This window comes from Sorghum bicolor, chromosome 7 (assembly GCF_000003195.3).
Source record: "Sorghum bicolor cultivar BTx623 chromosome 7, Sorghum_bicolor_NCBIv3, whole genome shotgun sequence".
NCBI classification, from domain to species: Eukaryota; Viridiplantae; Streptophyta; class Magnoliopsida; order Poales; family Poaceae; genus Sorghum; species Sorghum bicolor.
The window spans coordinates 52,078,095-52,096,450 of record NC_012876.2 but is presented as its reverse complement, the minus strand read 5'-3'; the positions used below and the strand labels follow the sequence as shown (position 1 = coordinate 52,096,450).

The following is an 18,356-nucleotide window of genomic DNA, read 5'->3' as shown; positions in this document are numbered from 1 at the left end:
AGATCTACTCAGAGCTCTCGGGGTGGAGGAAGATAGGTTCGCTTTTTCTTCTCTCCTTGGGGAAGGTTGGGAGTGAGCCACAGGCCACAACACTGAGAAAGTGAGAGAAGAGGCGGTATCAAACTCATATATTGGAGGTGGTATCGAGCTTATATATTGGGCCTTCACTCCATGAGACCCATCCAAAATGACTATAAAATATAAGTCTATATGACCCCCTAACGTATTAAAGGTCAACTGCATGATCTCCTCAACTATAAAATATAACATTGTAGCCCATAAAACATCAAATAATGTTCAAATGACTTATCAGATGGTCTTTTGGGTCATTTGAACACCGTATCATATTGCACTGGCCTAAATACATGCTTGCACGCAGGCCATTTGTTGCCTCCACTTCCCCACTTTTTTTAGGCTAACCCACCGCCCAACAAACAGCATGTGACATCATGTCTCCTTTATTTCCCATCACTCATCGATGGCAATGAGCTCAAGAACGCCGCGCCTATATCTTCGACGTTTAGTCCCTCCCACATCATCCATCTAGTCGTCCTTCAGTTTTGAGGTAACCATTGAAGGAGAAAGTGATAGGGGCAAGGATGTGGGGGGAGCCAGATCACAAGGGCGCAACTGTAATGCATGTGCTCAATGTCATCAAGGAGTACATGAGGTGGAGTAGAAAACAAGGTGGAGAGAAAGACAGCCGATTGGCCTATGGTTGTAGGCATGTGCGCTTAAGCTAGTGTGGTGAGATACAATGTCTAAATGACCCTACATGATTATCATTTGAACATTATTTAATGTTTTACGAGCTATAATATCATGTTTTATAGTTTTTTTTTGCGAACTATCATGTTTTATAGTTGAGGGAGACATACAGTCAACCTTTGATCATTTAGGGGGTTATATAGACTTCTATATACCACGTCAGTAAAACCACTTTCAAAACCGCCTAAGGGTGTTATTTAGATGGTTTTCAATAATTTGAAGGATAAAATACCTGATTTTAATTGTTATGAGGTAAAATAGACAACCACCAATAGTTGAGAGAGTTAAGTAGACTTTTTTTTAGATATAATATATATCTAGATACATAGCAAAAGCTATAAATATAAACGTAAACGTCTATAATTTGGAAGTAGCTTTTTTCTTCACAAGCTTCACCCACAGCATTCAAAAATCCTTTTCGGGTGAGGTATTCTGCTGCTGGAGGTGCTAAGGTCGAGACAAATCACTCCGGAATCTCAGAGATGTTCAGCTCAATTGCATAGACAGAACAACTCCCACAATTCATAAATCATAATGTAGATACGAAAGAAACTTAAAAAATGTACAATGTACTGACTTCTTTCTTTGCATACAGGATCCAGGAGTGGCATATACGACCCAACGGTACAATCTGTCAATCTCTATCAACAATCGTAACAAGACAAAGAACATGTTTCAATAAAATCTAGATCATTGCTTCAACTAAATAAGGGAAAAACAATGACCATGAAAACATATAGAAGGTTGAAGCTGGAGCAGCTACAGATCTTCACGAAATTTGATTCTACGCACCTAGAACTATGTTACAGATTTATCACAAATTTGATTCTGTGCAAAAGTGGAGTCAACACTGTCAATTATCATACTATGGTACTCTTCAAACAAGAGATAAAACCATTCAGCTCATATTATAGTGCTTGATTTTGATATCCTTTGTGCCTCTCCCAAATCTTCAAGAAATCTGCAATACATGAGACATTTGAGAAAATCTGTGCAAAAACATGAAGGTCTCCAAAACCCTGGGTAAATCCCTCCAAATAATCATATGAAATGCAAAGGAAACATTGATGCATAGTTGATACCTCTTTGAATTTAGAACCACTGAACCTCCAAGGAAGAAACGAACTCCCGGATTTGCTGCATTATAAAGGGCTACCGATCTTGCTTCCTCGTAAGTTGTCCCTCCAACAACGAATATGACAACATCTTGAGGCCTGTGAAAAGTAACTCTCAGCAATCACTACAGTAAAAGTACACATTTCAAATTAAACAACCACTATTGACAAAATGAAAGGGTTCCAGAAAACTAAAGGTTATTGATTTGAAATGCCCCAAGAAATGATTTAGCTTTGTTTCACAGGGAGCTCAAGAAAGGGTTTCTCATTCATGCCCACAATAAAAACCTTCTAATTAATTTCACAAAACACAACCCATTTCAGACTAACCTGCCCTGCTGGAAATGATTGCCAACAAGTGGATAGTCAACATCTCGCAATCTCCCTTTCACAATTCCTTCCATCGTTTGGAAGATAAGAGGCTGGTGTTGGGTGTAGACATTCTCAACTCCCTGCAACCAATAAGGGCATCAGAAGAAGCAATATTTTATGTAACATTCATTTGTAGAACTTTTATGCAAACCTTAAGCCCACGAGCCATATTGCGAGCAATATTTAACAGATCACGGTTCCCATACAAGTCGCCTGTTCTCTTATCAATGCCAGCTTGCTTAAGGAGGAATTGAACAAGCTGCATAAAAAATAGTAATGCTCATCGGACTTGTGAAGGATTGGCAAAAAAAAAGGCACCCCATCTTTCATCTCCAATATTAAGCCAATAGATAGTCAATTAAATGAGACCCTGGTAACTCGTGTTCCTTGAAAAGACATAATATAAAATAGAAAACTAGTGTTCAAAACACAAATCAATTATGTTTCTTCTTGTAATTGTAAGTAATCAAGTGGGGTGTATTTCTCTGGGTTGAGGTGCTACGAGTCTCTACTCCTTTCCCTCCCCCTTGTAAAATTTATTCTCTCTTCTTAATGAAATGATATGCAACTCTCCTGCATGTTCAGAAAAAAAAAAAGCCCAAATAAATTCAAATAAGAGACACAGTAAAGCCTACAGAAATTATGTTTTCTGAAAAGCAAGGAACCATGTATATCCCAAAGCTAGAGAACCATTGTAAAATGAGATTGTAACCATAAACACTGTATCATGACATTTTGATACATGCATACAGTTGTCTGGTTTTGTCCTGGGCCAACTGATAACAACCATAAGGGTTCCATTAACCAGTTCTCAGAAGAACAGACCTTGACAACAACTGGTAGTGCTAGGATAGAAACAAGGCACAATCAGCTAGTTTCCAGTGGCTTTCTTATCAGCTCGTTTTTTTTATTTTTCTGTCCATCATTTTGTTACCCTGGCCTTACACAGCTCAAATGGCTAATTCGATGGATTGCTTTTAATATCTAGCCAAAAAGAACTAATCACTTATTACAGGTACAATATGTTAAGAGAGCTAACTTCAAGCTACGACCAGGTAAAACTGAACCCTGGTTACTAGCCAAAGGAAACTGAATAGAACATCAGCTGTAAGCTGATCCATAACCGATCAGTATTATGAATGTATCACAGGGAATCAAGGATGTATTTCAGAAGAAAAATTATAGCAGACTCAGGATGTGTTTCAGAAGACAAATTATAGCAGACTCCATAGCACACGAGCAGAACTGTCCATGACATGCCAAAAAAAATGTTTATTGCTATGAAGAGAAAGCATATTCAAATTATGTCAGTAGTGCAAACATGAAACATTTATGATTCGGAACCATCTTCCTCCAAAAGAGGGGAAAATGTACTAGAAAGGAAATTAACAGAGACAGAACCAAAGCACCATGTGTGACCCAATAGAACTTAGGAGAAAAGCATGATCTCGCACAAAAACTAGTGAAATTTACATACCCCTGACTTGTATTTGGCAGAATGAGAAGCCAATTTGTTGAAAAGTTGCATCAATTGAACTGGACTCTCTTTTTCATACCGCAAAGCATAGAGCATTACTGATCGCAAGCGATCAATATCAGATACCCTTTCATTGTTTAGCAAGGAAGTGACAGCCTGCAGAAAGTCAACAGGTCAACAGTTGTAAGAAGAGGCATAGTTTTGACCCATTCAGAGGTAGAAATAAAGCAAAACAAAGTATGTTCTCATTTTTAAATTAACATCAAATCCTTAGGCAATGAACTTAGGAAGCTTACAACCAGCTTTCTGAAGCCCATGGTTACATTAAATAAGACAACCTAAAAGCATGAAGATGGGTTCTGAACAATTTTGGGCAATTTCAGTCAGTATATACTTCTGTACAGACATAGACCCCAGATCCTCAATGTCACCTTGGACACATAGGTATAATATAACTGCATAAACTCATCAGTAATTAGTTAGCACAAAAGAGAACAACTTTAGTTAGTATTTCAACTGGTAGATCCAAACCCTCAATGCTCACTTTAACATGTATATATAGGCATAAACTCATCACTCATCAGCAGACACAACACAAGCTTTTCTTTCTTTCTTTTGCAAGTACAATGAATCACAAGTGTATGATTGGTTCAATACATTGAAAACAGATCATGGATCTCAGTTTTCAAAGTTCTTGGGACCAACAAAAACAGAAGAGGAAAAAGACGGGAATGAGCTGGACAAACTTACATTCACAAAGTTTGCGTAGTTCCAGATTTTATCAGGGCAAACTTCTCCCTTTGAGTTTTCAATGTGACAGAGTAGACAGTCTAGCGACTTACAAGGCCAAGTAAATAAACAGTAGGTGTCCAGTAAAAAGGTTTCTTATGGTCACTTGGATTGATTTTTCATATTTGAGTGGATAGGAAAACTATTTCATTTACATTCATAGTTGAATATGAAACTGGAAGGGACAGAGACTAAGACTTGCCAGACATAGAGCACTACAACAAGATTTGTAGGTGCCACTCAGCACCACAAATCAACAGGTTAAAGGACAAAGTGCTCACAGGTAATCTAGAATTACATAAACCTCATGGCTGCCAGGAAAGTAAGATTTAGGTCAGCTAATCAATGATAATTTAATAATTTGTGTCATATAATAATAAACTGAGTGGCTACAACATGGAATATATTTGTTAACATAAGTAAATGTATTACATGAAAAGGAAAAGCCTTATCAGCACATTGAAGTTTTGATAACTATGTGTTATGTCCAAAGCAAGAAAATGCACATAGAATATTAGGGTCAGTTGTCACTGATAGCATGATATCTGATACGTGCATGAAAATGCATACCTCAAAGGCTGCTGCTTGTCCACTAGTACATGCTAGCTCTTGTTCTGTCTGTGAAACTAGCATAAGTTTCCTTTCCTCCACAATTCTGCTCAGCTCGCTCACCAGATTGACATGTTTCGTTACATTTCCATGTGTCTTTCGATACTCTGGATAGTTGCTCACGAACTTTGCCATGTCACCTAAAACCACTAACGCATTAGAATTTGCAAAATCCTATTGGCATATTACATTTTTTTCAATGTTTTATTTATTTCACACTTTCACAGGATATAACGCAAAATGAAGTATAAATTACCTATGCTCTGGAGATTAAGGCTGTTCTTAGAAAGATGCTGAAAGTCATCTACCATTCTTTTGAGGTTCATACCGAGGTCCCCAAAGTTCTCAAACATGTTAGCTCTAAAAAAATCATCTTGAACCGATGATAGAACCACCTCCTATGTAAGTATATTTGAAATGGATCGACATTAAAAAATAATTAACAACTGTTTCATTGTATAACATAAGAGAAATTCAACATTTATTAACCTGCTGGTCTTTAGGTACATTAGCAAATCCCCTAAGATCCACCTTGTTGTTCTCGATTCCAACCAGCTCATGAACCATTGCCTGCAATCCATATAAGGCTAATTGTAAACTAAGAAAAGTACATTTGAATAGGAAACACAGATAAAAGTCTTTTCAGGTTACCTGGTAGGTCCACTGGTTAAGTAAAGGCGTAACAGGATCATCCCTCCTGTCAATCACCAACAACAAGGAAGAGTTTTCTGTTCGTCTAAAATCGAAAAGGCCACTCTCCTGCTCATACATCAATCTCTGCATAGCCCAAATTATAAGTGCTTAAGAACAAGTTCCATTAGTTTTCATTTCAAATAAATATTACAATTGCAATTGTTATTGGTTTTCTGTCGCACAAAATAAGTGGATTACAGAAGATATTTTGGTACTTCTACAGATTGAATTTCTTCCAACTTGTAGGTTAACAACTTAAGTGGATAATGAATTGTGCTTGTGGACTGAATAAAGAAATGAACACTTATGTGGTACTCACATTTATGGATATAACACACGCAGAAACTCATGATCACACTCAAAAAGCACCCAAACAATAAAAATGTACCTACAGATGCCACCTCTTATGTTTATACCATTCCACCGTTTTAGAGTCATAGCTATTTCCCAAGTTCAACACACTTCTTTTGAGATAATGACCCAGGTGTTATAACCAATTCGTAAATAGAACAGGTGACAATCCACAAGCACATCAAAGGGGGGTATTTTGCTTTTAGAAACAAGTTGTGTTTCCCTAGTTTTTATTATTTATTATTGCAGTTTGTTGAAAGCATCTTTGGTCGAACCATGGTAGAAAAGCCTTACTAGAATTAACAAAATTCCCATAATAATTATATTCCCATGTGCCACATAGCAAACCTAAACTAGGCCCATGTGAGTTGACACCCTGAGATGTGATGGAGTAACAAAAATCTGAAGAGAGCTGTGATGTATGAGCACAACATATGGAACCTTTATATTGATGGTCAATCTAGTTTCGGAACTTGAATAGCAATGTTTTGCAATGACAGTTGACCCACCGCAGTTTCCTGTGCAATCCTTTTTGCAACATCTGATGTCCTCTGAAATCTAATAACAGGCCGGCGCTTCAAGGCCAAGAAGACAGAAGCAATGCCGTCAACAGCTCGATCACAGAAGCTCTGCATACCAGGAGGATCAACCACTGTAGGGAGCATGTAAATGTGGTTGTTTTGTATGTTGAGAGTGAAATGGTATGGGTCAATGGCACAAAAATCAGCATAGAACTCCTGAAAGACAGATAGCTAATGTCATCCTCAGCATTTGAAATTGCCATTTCAGTAAGTAAATGGATTGTATGGAGCATTGACCTGAACTTGCTGCACAACCTCCTGCTCATCCGAATCAGCAAGTATTTGAATCTGCGGGACTTTCAATATACTGGAGAAGACTGCCAAGGCACAAACCATTAATTAACACTAAAAAAAATCAGAACCAAATCAATCAATATGGAATAAGCCCAGGGCACCAAAATTCCAAAGCAAATCGGTGACTGACGACGCACAGAGGTGGTACTCGGCGAAACGCGGCATGGCGAGGTGCCTGCGGAGCTTCTGGACGTTGTCGGCGGAGGGCCGGAGGAAGTAGACGGCCTTGAGATGCGCCATGGACTCCCTGGAGCTGGAGGCGTTGTCCATGGTCTCGACGAGGAAGACCTCCTTCCGCAGCAGATCCGACTGGCTGTACACCACGCTCACCATCCCAACCTGGGAGGGACGGCACGGATCTGGTCATCATATCAAAAATCGGGGAGGAGCCGCGGGCGGCGAGCGGCGAGCCGGAGCTGAGAGGTCTCCCGGGGGAAGGGAGGGGGCGCACGTACGGTTTGGGGGTCAAGGACGAGGACCTTCATGCCCGGGATGTCGTGGAGCATGCGGTCGATGTAGTCGCGGACGAGAGTGATCAGCACCATTGCTGATGCTGATGCTGATGCTGCAGCGGCGGCAGCTTGGTGCGGACTGCGGAGGGGTAGGGGTCAGAGTTGGGTCCCCGGCGGCGAGGTATCAGGAGGAGGATGCCGAGATTTCTCCCCTCGGGGACAGGTGCAGTCGGGAAGAAGGAAACGGTAGCAGATCATCAGACTTGGGAGTTGGAGTTGGGAGGTCCCCATGCCCATCTCCAGCGTGGAGGTCACCCCAAAAGCAATCCTTTGATTTTTTTTTTATTTAAAACAAAAGGTTTTCTCTTAAATTCTCCGTAAAATCTATTTTGAAAACGGATTTATTTGAATTGGTGGACTCTAGTACATTCTTTTAAATGTAGCTTAATCAAACTTATAGAGGTTTAATTTAAAATAAAACAAAGTAAATATAATTTAGATTGGAGGGAGTATCACAATAAAACATCTTCCTAGCAAATATGGATATTGCTATCCGGCTTTAGCATTATTAATTTTTTTAGTAAATTGAGAAAAAACTTTTTCCAATAATTTGGCATCTGACTTTACATCTTTGGGAAGTTGGCAAAATTATTTCGATTGCCCGCGGGTTTCTGGGCGCCCATTGAGGCCTTGTTTAGTTCCAAAAAATTTTGCAAAACAGGCACTGTAGCATTTTCGTTTGTATTTGACAAATATTATCCAATTATGCACTAACTAGGCTTAAAAGATTCGTCTCGTCAATTTCGACTAAACTGTGCAATTAGTTTTTATTTTCGCCTATATTTAATACTCCATATATACATTTAAAGATTCGATGTGACGGAGAATGTGAAAAATTTTGCAAAATTTTCTGGGAAGTAAACAAGGCCTGAGTCTCACTCGGCGTTCTGGCAAAATGAGCTGATGTTCCTGCTCTGCTGTCTGCTGCGTCCTGGCAAAATAAGCTGATGTTCCTACTCTACTCGTGGCAATGGCAAGAAAAGAGTGCATTGCTGCTTGCATGGCCGACAATAACATGCTCGACGAACTAATGACACACTTGCTGCCTCCTGCCTGTACTAGTACCTGACTGAATGCTACCGAATGTCGTGAATTATGGGAAATTAAAGTGTAGGTCCACAATTTTGGTTTTTTGAAAGTGAATTATGAAAAACTATTAGATATGAGTTTTCTTCTTTTTCATAATATTTTGCGAGTTGCCTAACTTCATGCTTTGATAAATAAAATTAGTCAAACGGTTGGAGATGCTCAGTCCCCGTTTAATGATTTTCAAACGGGTCGTTCAGTGTCAGGAACCGTTCCACTCTAGTACGAGGAACTGTTCGGCTGAGAAATCATTTCCATGCAACCGAAACAAGGCCTTACTGAGTTTAATTAGGTACAAAAATGCCTTGTGTACCTTTGTTGTTTGGATGATACGAGATTATACCTTGTCTACGAGGTTTATTTCTGAACCAATTTTAGTTCCTCTTCTTGTACACGTACTCCATTTTAATTCCGCTGCCATGTTTTTAGTTGCTGTTAACCACTGTATCTTCTAGATTTGACGCATTCTCGTCTTATGTGACAAAAACTACTCCGTGTTTTAGCCTTCTTTAAGCATCATGGTTCCAGTTGTAGTATGTATTCTTATTTCCGAGGGGATTTTAGTGTTTACTAGCCACCAAATAGTATTCTCAAAGCATTTGCTAAGCAAAATGAAATTATGTAAAAGTGTCCTATAAATAAATAAATAGGAGTAAATGACATCCTAGCTAGAATGCGTGACCACCATAGATATGAAATATTAGAATATGACCCATGAAAATAGTACGTACTGATAATGGATTTGTCATGAAAATATATAGTTAAATTTGTATAAAGTTTTGCAAAGAAATGGTATTTAAAAGTATTAGTCAAATACGTTTATTACAGACTGCGTTGATGTCCGAAATGTTAAGTAAAAAAGAACGGAAAGGGTTTTTTTTTTACAAGTAAACCATAAATAAATTAACAGCACGAAGCTGTTAGAACCATTACAGCGTTAATGGTTACAACATTGATTGCTCGAAGAACAGGACAATCATTTCCATGACTAGGATTAGTACATACTCCTGAATAACCCATCTGATTGGTCTTTAAAGCACAAAGTGCCTGTTTTGCTAGAGAGTCATGGAATTTTGCTAGACCTAATCTGCGAGCTGAAAATGGCACGCTAGTTCGATATTCAACAATGAGCAATTAAACGCACCTTGTAAGAAGTTTGCAGTTTTGTAAACTACTCTTTTGACTTCACCTTGTATCATATCATCTTGAAAATTACTGAAACTCATGTTAGCTCTATATCTATGTACGTTAATTGGAAAATTGTTGTCAAAAATTAATCCGTGGATGAAACTGTGCTGTTGCGTGTGCGCTGCACTACAAAGAGCTGATCAATTCTACTCGATCAGATTACTCAATGCTGTTGATAGTACCAAAGGCCCTCCAAGCAAGCATTTGCTTACGTCTACGCACTTGCCTCAGAAACATGGGCGGATTTAGAGGTATTCCCCTGTATTCCCGGGAATACCCAACTATTTTGGTACACTTTTATATAAATATGTATATATACTTATATATATAAATGTATAATGCTATAATATATAGTATTTTCGCACTTTTGAGCTCAAAACACGTAAAAAACTGGCATTTCAATTAGAAATCTATATTCTAGAAAACAAATAAAGTTGCTGACTTGTAGTGCAATTAGCTATATTTTAAGTCTATGGATTCGACTTTATGGAAGTGAGAATACCCAAGTTTCAAATCCACTCTCACAAATTACACACAGGTTGCATTCACGTCAGTACTCAAATCTCAGAATTTCCACTTAATCTGGGCACAGAAAATGGAGATGAGATTCTCATTCACGATAACAGAGAAGCAGGTTATCACAAAATAGTTTGATGGAGGAGTGTCCTCAGGCTCCATAATAGCTTAGATAAGTTCCAAACAGTACCACGGCATGACAAATTTTTACAGCAACTGGCCCTCATCTTGTTCTACAAACCTATATAACATTTATCTCGATAATAAATAATCACACGTACCAGATAGATAGAACGAACAAGCACTACTGATATGAAAGTACTCACATTATCCCTAATAAGTTTTACTTGTCTCATGAGGTATATGTACTTCTTTACTGATGGGAATGTCAAAAGTATGCATCAACGTGCTCACAGCAGACTGGCCTGGAGCTGACCATCCCTTATCTGCGCTGCGATGTCTCTGACAGCACCTGGTCCATGAGGGATGAAGACCGACGAGGACTTGGATGAGGCCCCGATCTCCTTCATGGTGTCGAAGTACTGGGTCACCAGAACCATGTCCATGACATCCTTTGCAGAGGTCCCAGGAACATTCTCAGAGAAAGCAAGAACACTGTCTCTCAGCCCATCCACTATAGCCTGGCGCTGTCTTGCGATACCTAGACCGGCCAAGTACTTGGATTCTGCATCACCTTCAGCTCTCTTGATCTGCAGTATCTTCTCTGCCTCAGCTTTCTCGGTGGCAGCCAACCTCAGCCTAGCAGCTGTTTCAATAATCGACAGGAACAGTTCAGAAATACTGGAAAGATACATTGTACTCAATGTTTCGTGAAGCGATAATGCGGTACAACCTAACTTCCAAAACGTACTTAAGTTAAACAGATGGGAGGTTACTTAAATTGCTTTCTTTTCAAAAAAAAAAATTCAAAAAAAAATTGCTTTCTTCAAAAAGAAATTTACTTAATTTGTAGTCAGTGGGAACACATCCAAGTCTGTTCATCAACAAACAAATTAAAGTAAGTGCAGATGATTTCAGAAAATAAAAAATTACTTTCTAAATATCGTGAGTTTGTGACAACATTAACAGGTATAAGAAAACAAGAAATATGGCCTATGGGAGATAATTTTGTTGTCCATGTTTTTTTCATGATCAATGAACATAATATTGATGGGAATAATACTGCACTTGAAAACATTAGGTGACATCTTTGATGATAAGTCTCAAGAAGCTGAACCATTTTTGCCATGCCACTGAGGCACAAAATCCATCCCATTTTCCCTTTTCCAGATAAAGTATATGTATTTAGTTGGAATGCATAGCATTACACAAATATCAAGTTATAAAATTGAACATGGGTGGTTCTTACAAAGAAATCCACATGTTGATGTTTCTGTTTCAACTATGAACAAGAAATATGTGGAACTTGCCTGCATTGATCTCATTCATGGCTCTCTTCACATGCTCATCGGGCTCAATATCAACAATCAGAGTCTGCACAATCTCGTATCCATACATCGACATTGCCTATACAGTGAAGAAAAGGGTTAGCCACAAAAAAAAAAAAAAACTTCCATGCTCTAGATGACCAACAAATGATGAACACAGACCTTTTCAAGTTCATCTTCTACAGCTTTGGCGATTTCATTCTTCTGCTCAAAGGCATCATCCAAGTTCATCTTTGGAACACTTGCCCTGATGACTGAACATGAGCAAAGTTCTATAAGTATTGAATGGGAGAAGTGAGAATGAAAAGAAATAGAACCAACAATATTCAGGTGACTCCTACAGTACTACTACTACTACTACTACATGAGTTATATAATGCGACAAGGAAAAAAAGGATACTGAATAAATCCATGTATGTTGAGTAATGAATTTTGCAATTATGAACAAGTAGGTGCCTTACCATCAAAGACATATGACTGGATTTGCTCCCTGGTGTTACTAAGCCTGTAAAATGCATCAGATGCCTTATCGGCAAGGGCACGATATTGCACAGAAGCCACAACATTGACAAAGACATTATCCTGCAGATTATTCAGAACATGGTATCCAGCATCAGCATGACTAAAGCAGAAAAACAACAATAATATGAAAAAAAACTGAATATAGTGCAAACTATACAGATACCATTTTTACCCAGTCATGGTAATTTTCCCAAACTTATAGAGAAAAAAAATTCTGGGGTACCTTTGTCTTTGTTTCGCAGCGGACATCAAGCTGCTGCACACGGAGTGACAGATACCCAGCAATTTGCTTCCCTATGCACCATGGCAAGAAGTGGCATCCAGGCTCTAGTATTTCGTCAAACTTCCCAAAAGATTCTTTGATGGCTACTGTGGATTGATCCACTTGAACCAAACCAAGTGCTTGACCCATGTCTTATCTACAAAGGAACAGTAAATTCTAGTCAGTTCATATGCTAAAGAACAAATGCTAGCATCACCATACAAACAGGTGGCATACTTATCAATAATAGGTAGCATCCATGGAATAAATTAATTAATAAATGAGTGAAGATAAAGTATATACTGGATAGCATGGATTGGCTAACTTGTCTGTGCTAAAGGCTGGACCAATTGCAACATAGAACACAGTATCACAAACAATCATGCTCAAAAACACATGTCAATATGTAACGTGAACTCATCAACAACAGCTGGTGGATAAGATAGCCATGTCCTTAAATCTACTGAATTCTCGATATCATCATGGCACAACCCATAGAATCACACTTTTCTAAAAATCAATTCCACAAAATAAATAGCCACCAAAAGAACAATAACAATCTAGCACAGCCAGTTGCAGTATGAACTATACAGAAAGATAAAAAGATGACCACGTACCTACAAGCGTGGTCAACAGGCTTAGTGAGCAGAGGCAAGGTTTATCAGTTTCAGGGCTTTCTTGGTGTTATTGGAGTAGAGGCACATTACATATATATAGTCGATTTTTAAAGACAAGTGGACACGCAAGAGAACGTGGGAGGTCGATAAATCATACACAGGGCCAAGAAATCCAATGCTGGAAGTTGGCCGGAACCCAACCGACGAAAACAGCAGGATGCAGCTATAATGATTCATTTGGCGACAAGTCCATGCACAGACACAACATAGGCTTTATCCAGCGACTAGTGATAATCAACCATGTCACTATCATCCAATCTGGCCCCCGCGATGACAAGTAAACATTATATTACCATCCGTGCATTCTACGCAGGTCGAAATTTCCCAACGGTGCCCAGCCATCAATCAAGCAATTAATAAGCCACAAGAAACAAAAATGTCTTCACAACTAAATCAGAAAAGAATATATAAAAAAAAAAAGTGTGTTTGACTTGAACACCTGGAAATTTCAATGAGATTGGCCAGGACAAGCAACGTACGCCAGATTTGTTCGTTCACATCGACGAACGACGAGGCCACCATGGAGATACCAAGGGTTGGTTGGTATCAAGCCGCGTGGCCCACGGTAAACAGAATAAGCCTAACATTTTAGTTGACGCGGGACAAGCGCTGCGGTCGAAACCGAGGAAGCAACATACCAGCCCCGAGTCGTCGCGAATGTATCGAACAATCCGGGGGGAGGGGCGGAAATCCCCAAGAAAGCAAGCACGAAAAAGGAAAGAGATCACTCCCCCGCAAGAAGGCAAAGGGGGACGCGGCGGCGGCGCGCAGTTACCTTCCTCCGGAGGGGGATCCAGGCGCAGACTAGTAGAGTATTGAGAAGAGAAGGGTTTGCCCTCGTCCGGCCGCCGCGCTGCTCCGTCGACTGGGTTGTCCGAGGCCCTCGATCGCCGGTATTTATGGCGGAATTGCTGCGCGTCTGGGACTGGGAGAGAGGGAAGGGCGACCGGAGAAAGATTTGCTAGAGATGACAAGGGAATCGGGGCGGGACCGCGGGGAAGTTGCGCCGCTCCAGTCTGCCCACCGCCTGCCGGATGTCCCTGCTCGGCCAGGGAACGTGAAGGAGAAGGACCCCCTTGTCGCCTTCGGGATCCCGATCGATATCCGCGCTGGAACCGGGTCCAGACGACCAGACACGAAAAAATATCGTCGCCTTTTTTAGCCTTCTTTATTAGTTAAAAAAACAAACAATTTTCGAGATTTCTCGTCATATTAAATTTTACGGCACATAAAACATTAAATATAGTCGAAAATAAAAACTAATCTATAACTCTTCTATACCTATCTATAAAGAGCCAAAATTTCAGTCTGCCACCCTATTCTTCTGCCTGCCCGTCCGCGTCCGCCCGTCCTCATTGGAAGTCAAAGTTTTAGTCTGCTAGGATTTCTGTCCGAAATCAGACGATTCATGTCTTCTATCTCCAATACGATACAAATCCAAATTAGAATAACTCAATCAGGTAAAACTTCTCAAATCAAATCACTGACGTCTTCTCATGTTCAGGATATAGTATAGATACAAATCCGAATCAGACGATTCACATCTTCTATCTCCAATAGGATACAAATCCAAATCAGAATAACTCAATAAGGCAAAACTTCTCAAGTATAAGGCAAGGAACCAAACCAAAACTGAATCAAAATCAGCTTCCAAATCCAAACCCGAATCCGTCTTTCTGAATACATCAAGTTGATAAATAAATAACAGCGCCGAAGAGGAGATCAAACGAGAAAAATAGATAAAGAATCAAAGAGGACCCGTGCCGCCGCCTCCGTGCTTGCTGGCCATGGTGCCCGCACCGTCGCCTCCCCCGCAAGCACAGCCAGATGCGCCCGCGCCGCCAGCCACATCTTTCGGCCAAGCGCGCCAGTGCTGCTGCCTCCGCAGGGGCTGGCCAGGCCCGATTCACCATGGAGGAGAAGAGGAGAAGGATGAGCGTTGCCTCCATGCTTGCTGGCCGTGGTGCCGGCACCGTCGCCTCCCTCGCAAATGCGGCCAGATGCGCCCGTGCCGCCGGCCACATCTTTCGGCCAAGCGCGCCAGTGCTGCTACCTCCGCAGGGGCTGGCCAGGCCTGATTCACCATGGAGGAGAAGAGGAGAAGGATGAGAGGCGAGGTGAAGATGAGCAGTGTCCGCACCCAATGATAGAGGAGAGAAGTAGTTACCACATCTGCTCCATGGATGGTGAAGAAGTGTAGCATGGATTTGTCAGGGGAACGAAGATAAGCGGCAAAGACCTCCTAGAGCTACAAGATAAGGCCGTGAATCTTTTTCCTTTTTTATTAAGCTTCCTCTGTACCCACGCCACGCGGCTGGCCAGCCAAACAAACCGTGAGTCATTCTTTCTTTTCTTCCTCTTATTAAATTCTTTCTTGCTATAAAAAACATTTCTTCCTATTTATTAATATATGATTCTTTATTTTTTCTATTTAGATGAGTGTATAATGTGATCATTGGTTACATACTAAAATAAATTATATATATAAGGTGATCATTGATTAAAATTTTCGAGTCCCCATGAGTAAGGCCTTCTTAAGATCTATTTTTTTATTTAAACACTGTAGCACTTTCATTTGTATTTTACAATTATTATCCTATTCCGGAGAAAAGTAAATCATATTATTTTATCTCAATTAATTTTTTGTCCCGTTGCAACGCACGGGTATTTTTGCTAGTATAAAGTTAAACCCCACTAGATAAATTCTCTCTCATGCAAGATGTCCACATCATTCCACACTAAGTGACCCACTAAATATTCTATCTCTTTATGCAAAGTGTCCACATCATTCCCCACTAAGTCCATGTCATCCCATATTAATTACAAAAAATGACCATATCATCTATATCATGTGAAATACTTTAAATCTTTAATATATTAATATACAAGTAATGTACATACACTATTTGTTTCATTACCAATTAATTCATCTATAATGTAACCACATATTAGTTTTTGTTCTATTAGCTAAGCATTTTTTTACTAGATCTAATACAATAAAATATATGCAAGTCAAATTCATATGTATATATACATAATAGACTGAATATCATATAGTAATGCTATGTGTATAATGATTTATTTTTAAGAAAATCTCGCAGCAACGCGCGGGGAATTCACCTAGTTATTATATTTGCTTATAAATCGCGAGATTAATCTTTTGAATCTAATTAGTTTATGATTAGACAATAATTACTAAATAAAAATAAAAGTACTATAATACCTAAAATAAAAAAAATCGCAACAAAAAAAAGGCCTTAACTTCGTTTCAGTGCCCCCACAACTCAACTTTTAGGTCTTTTTCGATAATCTGGAGACTGAATTCTAACATATAGGATCTTGGAGTCCAAAGTGTCTTAATACAAAGATCCAAAGACGTCTATATAAAACTAGGTAATATTTCATCTATTCGATACTTTCAAAGAAAGAAGACAATTTTTTTTTTACAACTGCATATATTATATATTATATATTAAGCAGCCATTTTACACAAAGTCCTCCAAGAAAGACCGAATTACAACAGGGTCCAAAGACCGGATAAGAACAACAGCTACATCGGAGACGTTGACGGTGACGGATTCGCCGGCGGGGGACCGTAGAGGCGCCGAAGATGCATACACCCAGATGGAAGACCGCGTCAAGCATCGGTTGAAGTTGGAGCGACGGAGCTGGTGAGGAAGCATGCGCCGAGTGACCGAAGGTTAAGATTGTTGCCGTCGCCGGAGGTAGAGGATAAAGCTCCAAGTCAGGTCCCAGGAGGAGAGGAAGTCGTCGCGGCAACGCCGCAAAAAGAGTTGTCTGGATCGGCAGGATCGATGGCTGCAAAGTAGAGGTGGAGGCGGAGGCGAGATGCGGTGGATGCGGGTCGGAAGAGCACGGAACTGGGAGGCGACATGAGGTAGGCGAGATGGAGGTGGAGAGGGAAAGAGCCATGCTGCGAAGGAGCGGATTTATTTTATTTAGACTTACCTTGGTAGGAGCCTCGTCGGCGGCGACGGGAGCTGCAGCAGCAGCGACGACGACGAAGACGGCGAAGACGACCACTAGAGGAGAACCCATCATGGGACTCCTAAATGATGTACAGGAGGGTGGGGGGGCCCTTTCCATACCCAGTACGGCGAGGACGCCGGAACCGAGGGGGAAGGGGCCAGCGGGCGGCGAGGCGACGGCGGCAAGATCTATCCAATGGGAAGAAGGAAGGAGTAGGGTCAGCTAGGAGAGGGAAGGGGAAAACACACCAGGCGTCTCTTCCGCACTACGCGTTAACTATTGATAGTTAAGAAAGAAGACAATCAATTTAATCTTTCATATACTCTATTTTTTTAATGTCAATTTATGTCTTATTGTTCATCGTTTCTATCGATCATCATTTTTCCTTTAAATATATCAGTGACACCCTTTTAAGTGTCTTTATAAAAAAACCACACTCTTATTTCTAAATAATTAAAATATGATTTATAGAATATATGGTCACGATTTATATTTTTCACTATATTTATTATAAAAATAATATATAATTAATCTAATAATACTTATTGTGTATCAATGTATTATAAATTAAGACGTATAAGTTATTTGAAATAGAGTGAGTGTTTATACTAGAATTATTGCGAAATAATGATTGTGAGTTTCGGTAGAGTGGATTATACAAGAAGTGTTTATACTAGAATTGTGCTGAGGACACCGATATCGGAGGCGCGCCATAGGACGAGGCGCCGAGGGCGCACCATAGGAGGCCGAAGGTGGGGGTGCGCCGTAGGAGGCCGAAGGTGGAGGCGCGCTGAAGGGGGGGCGGAGCCAGCGGCGTGCCGTAGGTGGCCGAGGAAGCGACATGAGGAGGACGAGGGAGCCCGACCCTGAGTGCTGATGAAGGACGACCGGAGTTGGGGAAGATGTGTTGCCCAAACATGTACTCGTCTGGAATATGGCCATCGCCTTGGTCATCCGATCCATCCATGGCGCCGGTGCTGCAGCCCTGGGAGAGGAGCAAGATGGGGTAGGGCAGAAGGGCGGTGGCGGAGAGAGACATACGGGCGGCGACGGAGAGAGATGGACAGGTTATTACATACGGTACAGGAGTTGAAAGGTTAGGAGAT

The 18,356-nt window shown here is 40.4% G+C and overlaps 2 protein-coding genes across 6 annotated transcripts; both read right to left on the bottom strand.

Moving 5' to 3' along the window:
* LOC8070030 (vacuolar protein sorting-associated protein 45 homolog) lies at positions 1,271-7,811 on the bottom strand. 2 transcript variants are annotated; one of them, XM_002444248.2, is made up of 13 exons: positions 7,505-7,809; positions 7,187-7,388; positions 6,993-7,072; positions 6,684-6,911; positions 5,782-5,907; positions 5,620-5,700; positions 5,387-5,528; positions 5,092-5,270; positions 3,733-3,888; positions 2,407-2,514; positions 2,214-2,335; positions 1,851-1,982; positions 1,271-1,729 (listed from the first exon to the last, which is right to left on the bottom strand). In XM_002444248.2, the coding sequence occupies exons 1-13, from the start codon at positions 7,592-7,594 to the stop codon at positions 1,672-1,674; spliced, it is 1,704 nt and encodes a 567-aa protein (XP_002444293.1). In that variant the 5' UTR covers positions 7,595-7,809; the 3' UTR covers positions 1,271-1,671. The 2 variants fall into 2 exon arrangements, with proteins under 2 accessions (XP_002444293.1, XP_021320899.1); XM_021465224.1 differs by lacking the exons at positions 1,271-1,729; positions 1,851-1,982; positions 2,214-2,335; positions 2,407-2,514 and adding an exon at positions 2,521-2,828 and having other exon boundaries at positions 7,505-7,811.
* LOC110436877 (hypersensitive-induced response protein 1) lies at positions 10,419-14,380 on the bottom strand. 4 transcript variants are annotated; one of them, XR_002454757.1, is made up of 7 exons: positions 14,036-14,380; positions 12,545-12,740; positions 12,261-12,381; positions 11,962-12,053; positions 11,782-11,878; positions 10,678-11,117; positions 10,419-10,592 (listed from the first exon to the last, which is right to left on the bottom strand). XR_002454757.1 is itself a non-coding variant. In XM_021464524.1 (6 exons), the coding sequence occupies exons 2-6, from the start codon at positions 12,731-12,733 to the stop codon at positions 10,762-10,764; spliced, it is 855 nt and encodes a 284-aa protein (XP_021320199.1). In that variant the 5' UTR covers positions 12,734-12,740; positions 14,036-14,380; the 3' UTR covers positions 10,419-10,761. The 4 variants fall into 4 exon arrangements, 2 of the variants coding, with proteins under 2 accessions (XP_021320199.1, XP_021320200.1); XR_002454758.1 differs by lacking the exon at positions 14,036-14,380 and adding an exon at positions 13,201-13,979; XM_021464524.1 differs by having other exon boundaries at positions 10,419-11,117.

Coding starts and splice junctions, on each gene's coding strand:
- LOC8070030 (XM_002444248.2), bottom strand. CDS start 7,594: ATGGTGCTGATCACTCTCGTCCGCGACTACATCGACCGCATGCTCCAC. Junction 3,889..5,091: donor GACAAGCAGCAGCCTTTGAG/GTATGCATTTTC, acceptor GACTTTCTGCAG/GCTGTCACTTCCTTGCTAAA. Junction 2,336..2,406: donor ATATGGCTCGTGGGCTTAAG/GTTTGCATAAAA, acceptor TATTGGTTGCAG/GGAGTTGAGAATGTCTACAC.
- LOC110436877 (XM_021464524.1), bottom strand. CDS start 12,733: ATGGGTCAAGCACTTGGTTTGGTTCAAGTGGATCAATCCACAGTAGCC. Junction 12,382..12,544: donor GCTGCGAAACAAAGACAAAG/GTACCCCAGAAT, acceptor AATAATCTGCAG/GATAATGTCTTTGTCAATGT. Junction 11,118..11,781: donor CATGAATGAGATCAATGCAG/GCAAGTTCCACA, acceptor TTATTGAAACAG/CTGCTAGGCTGAGGTTGGCT.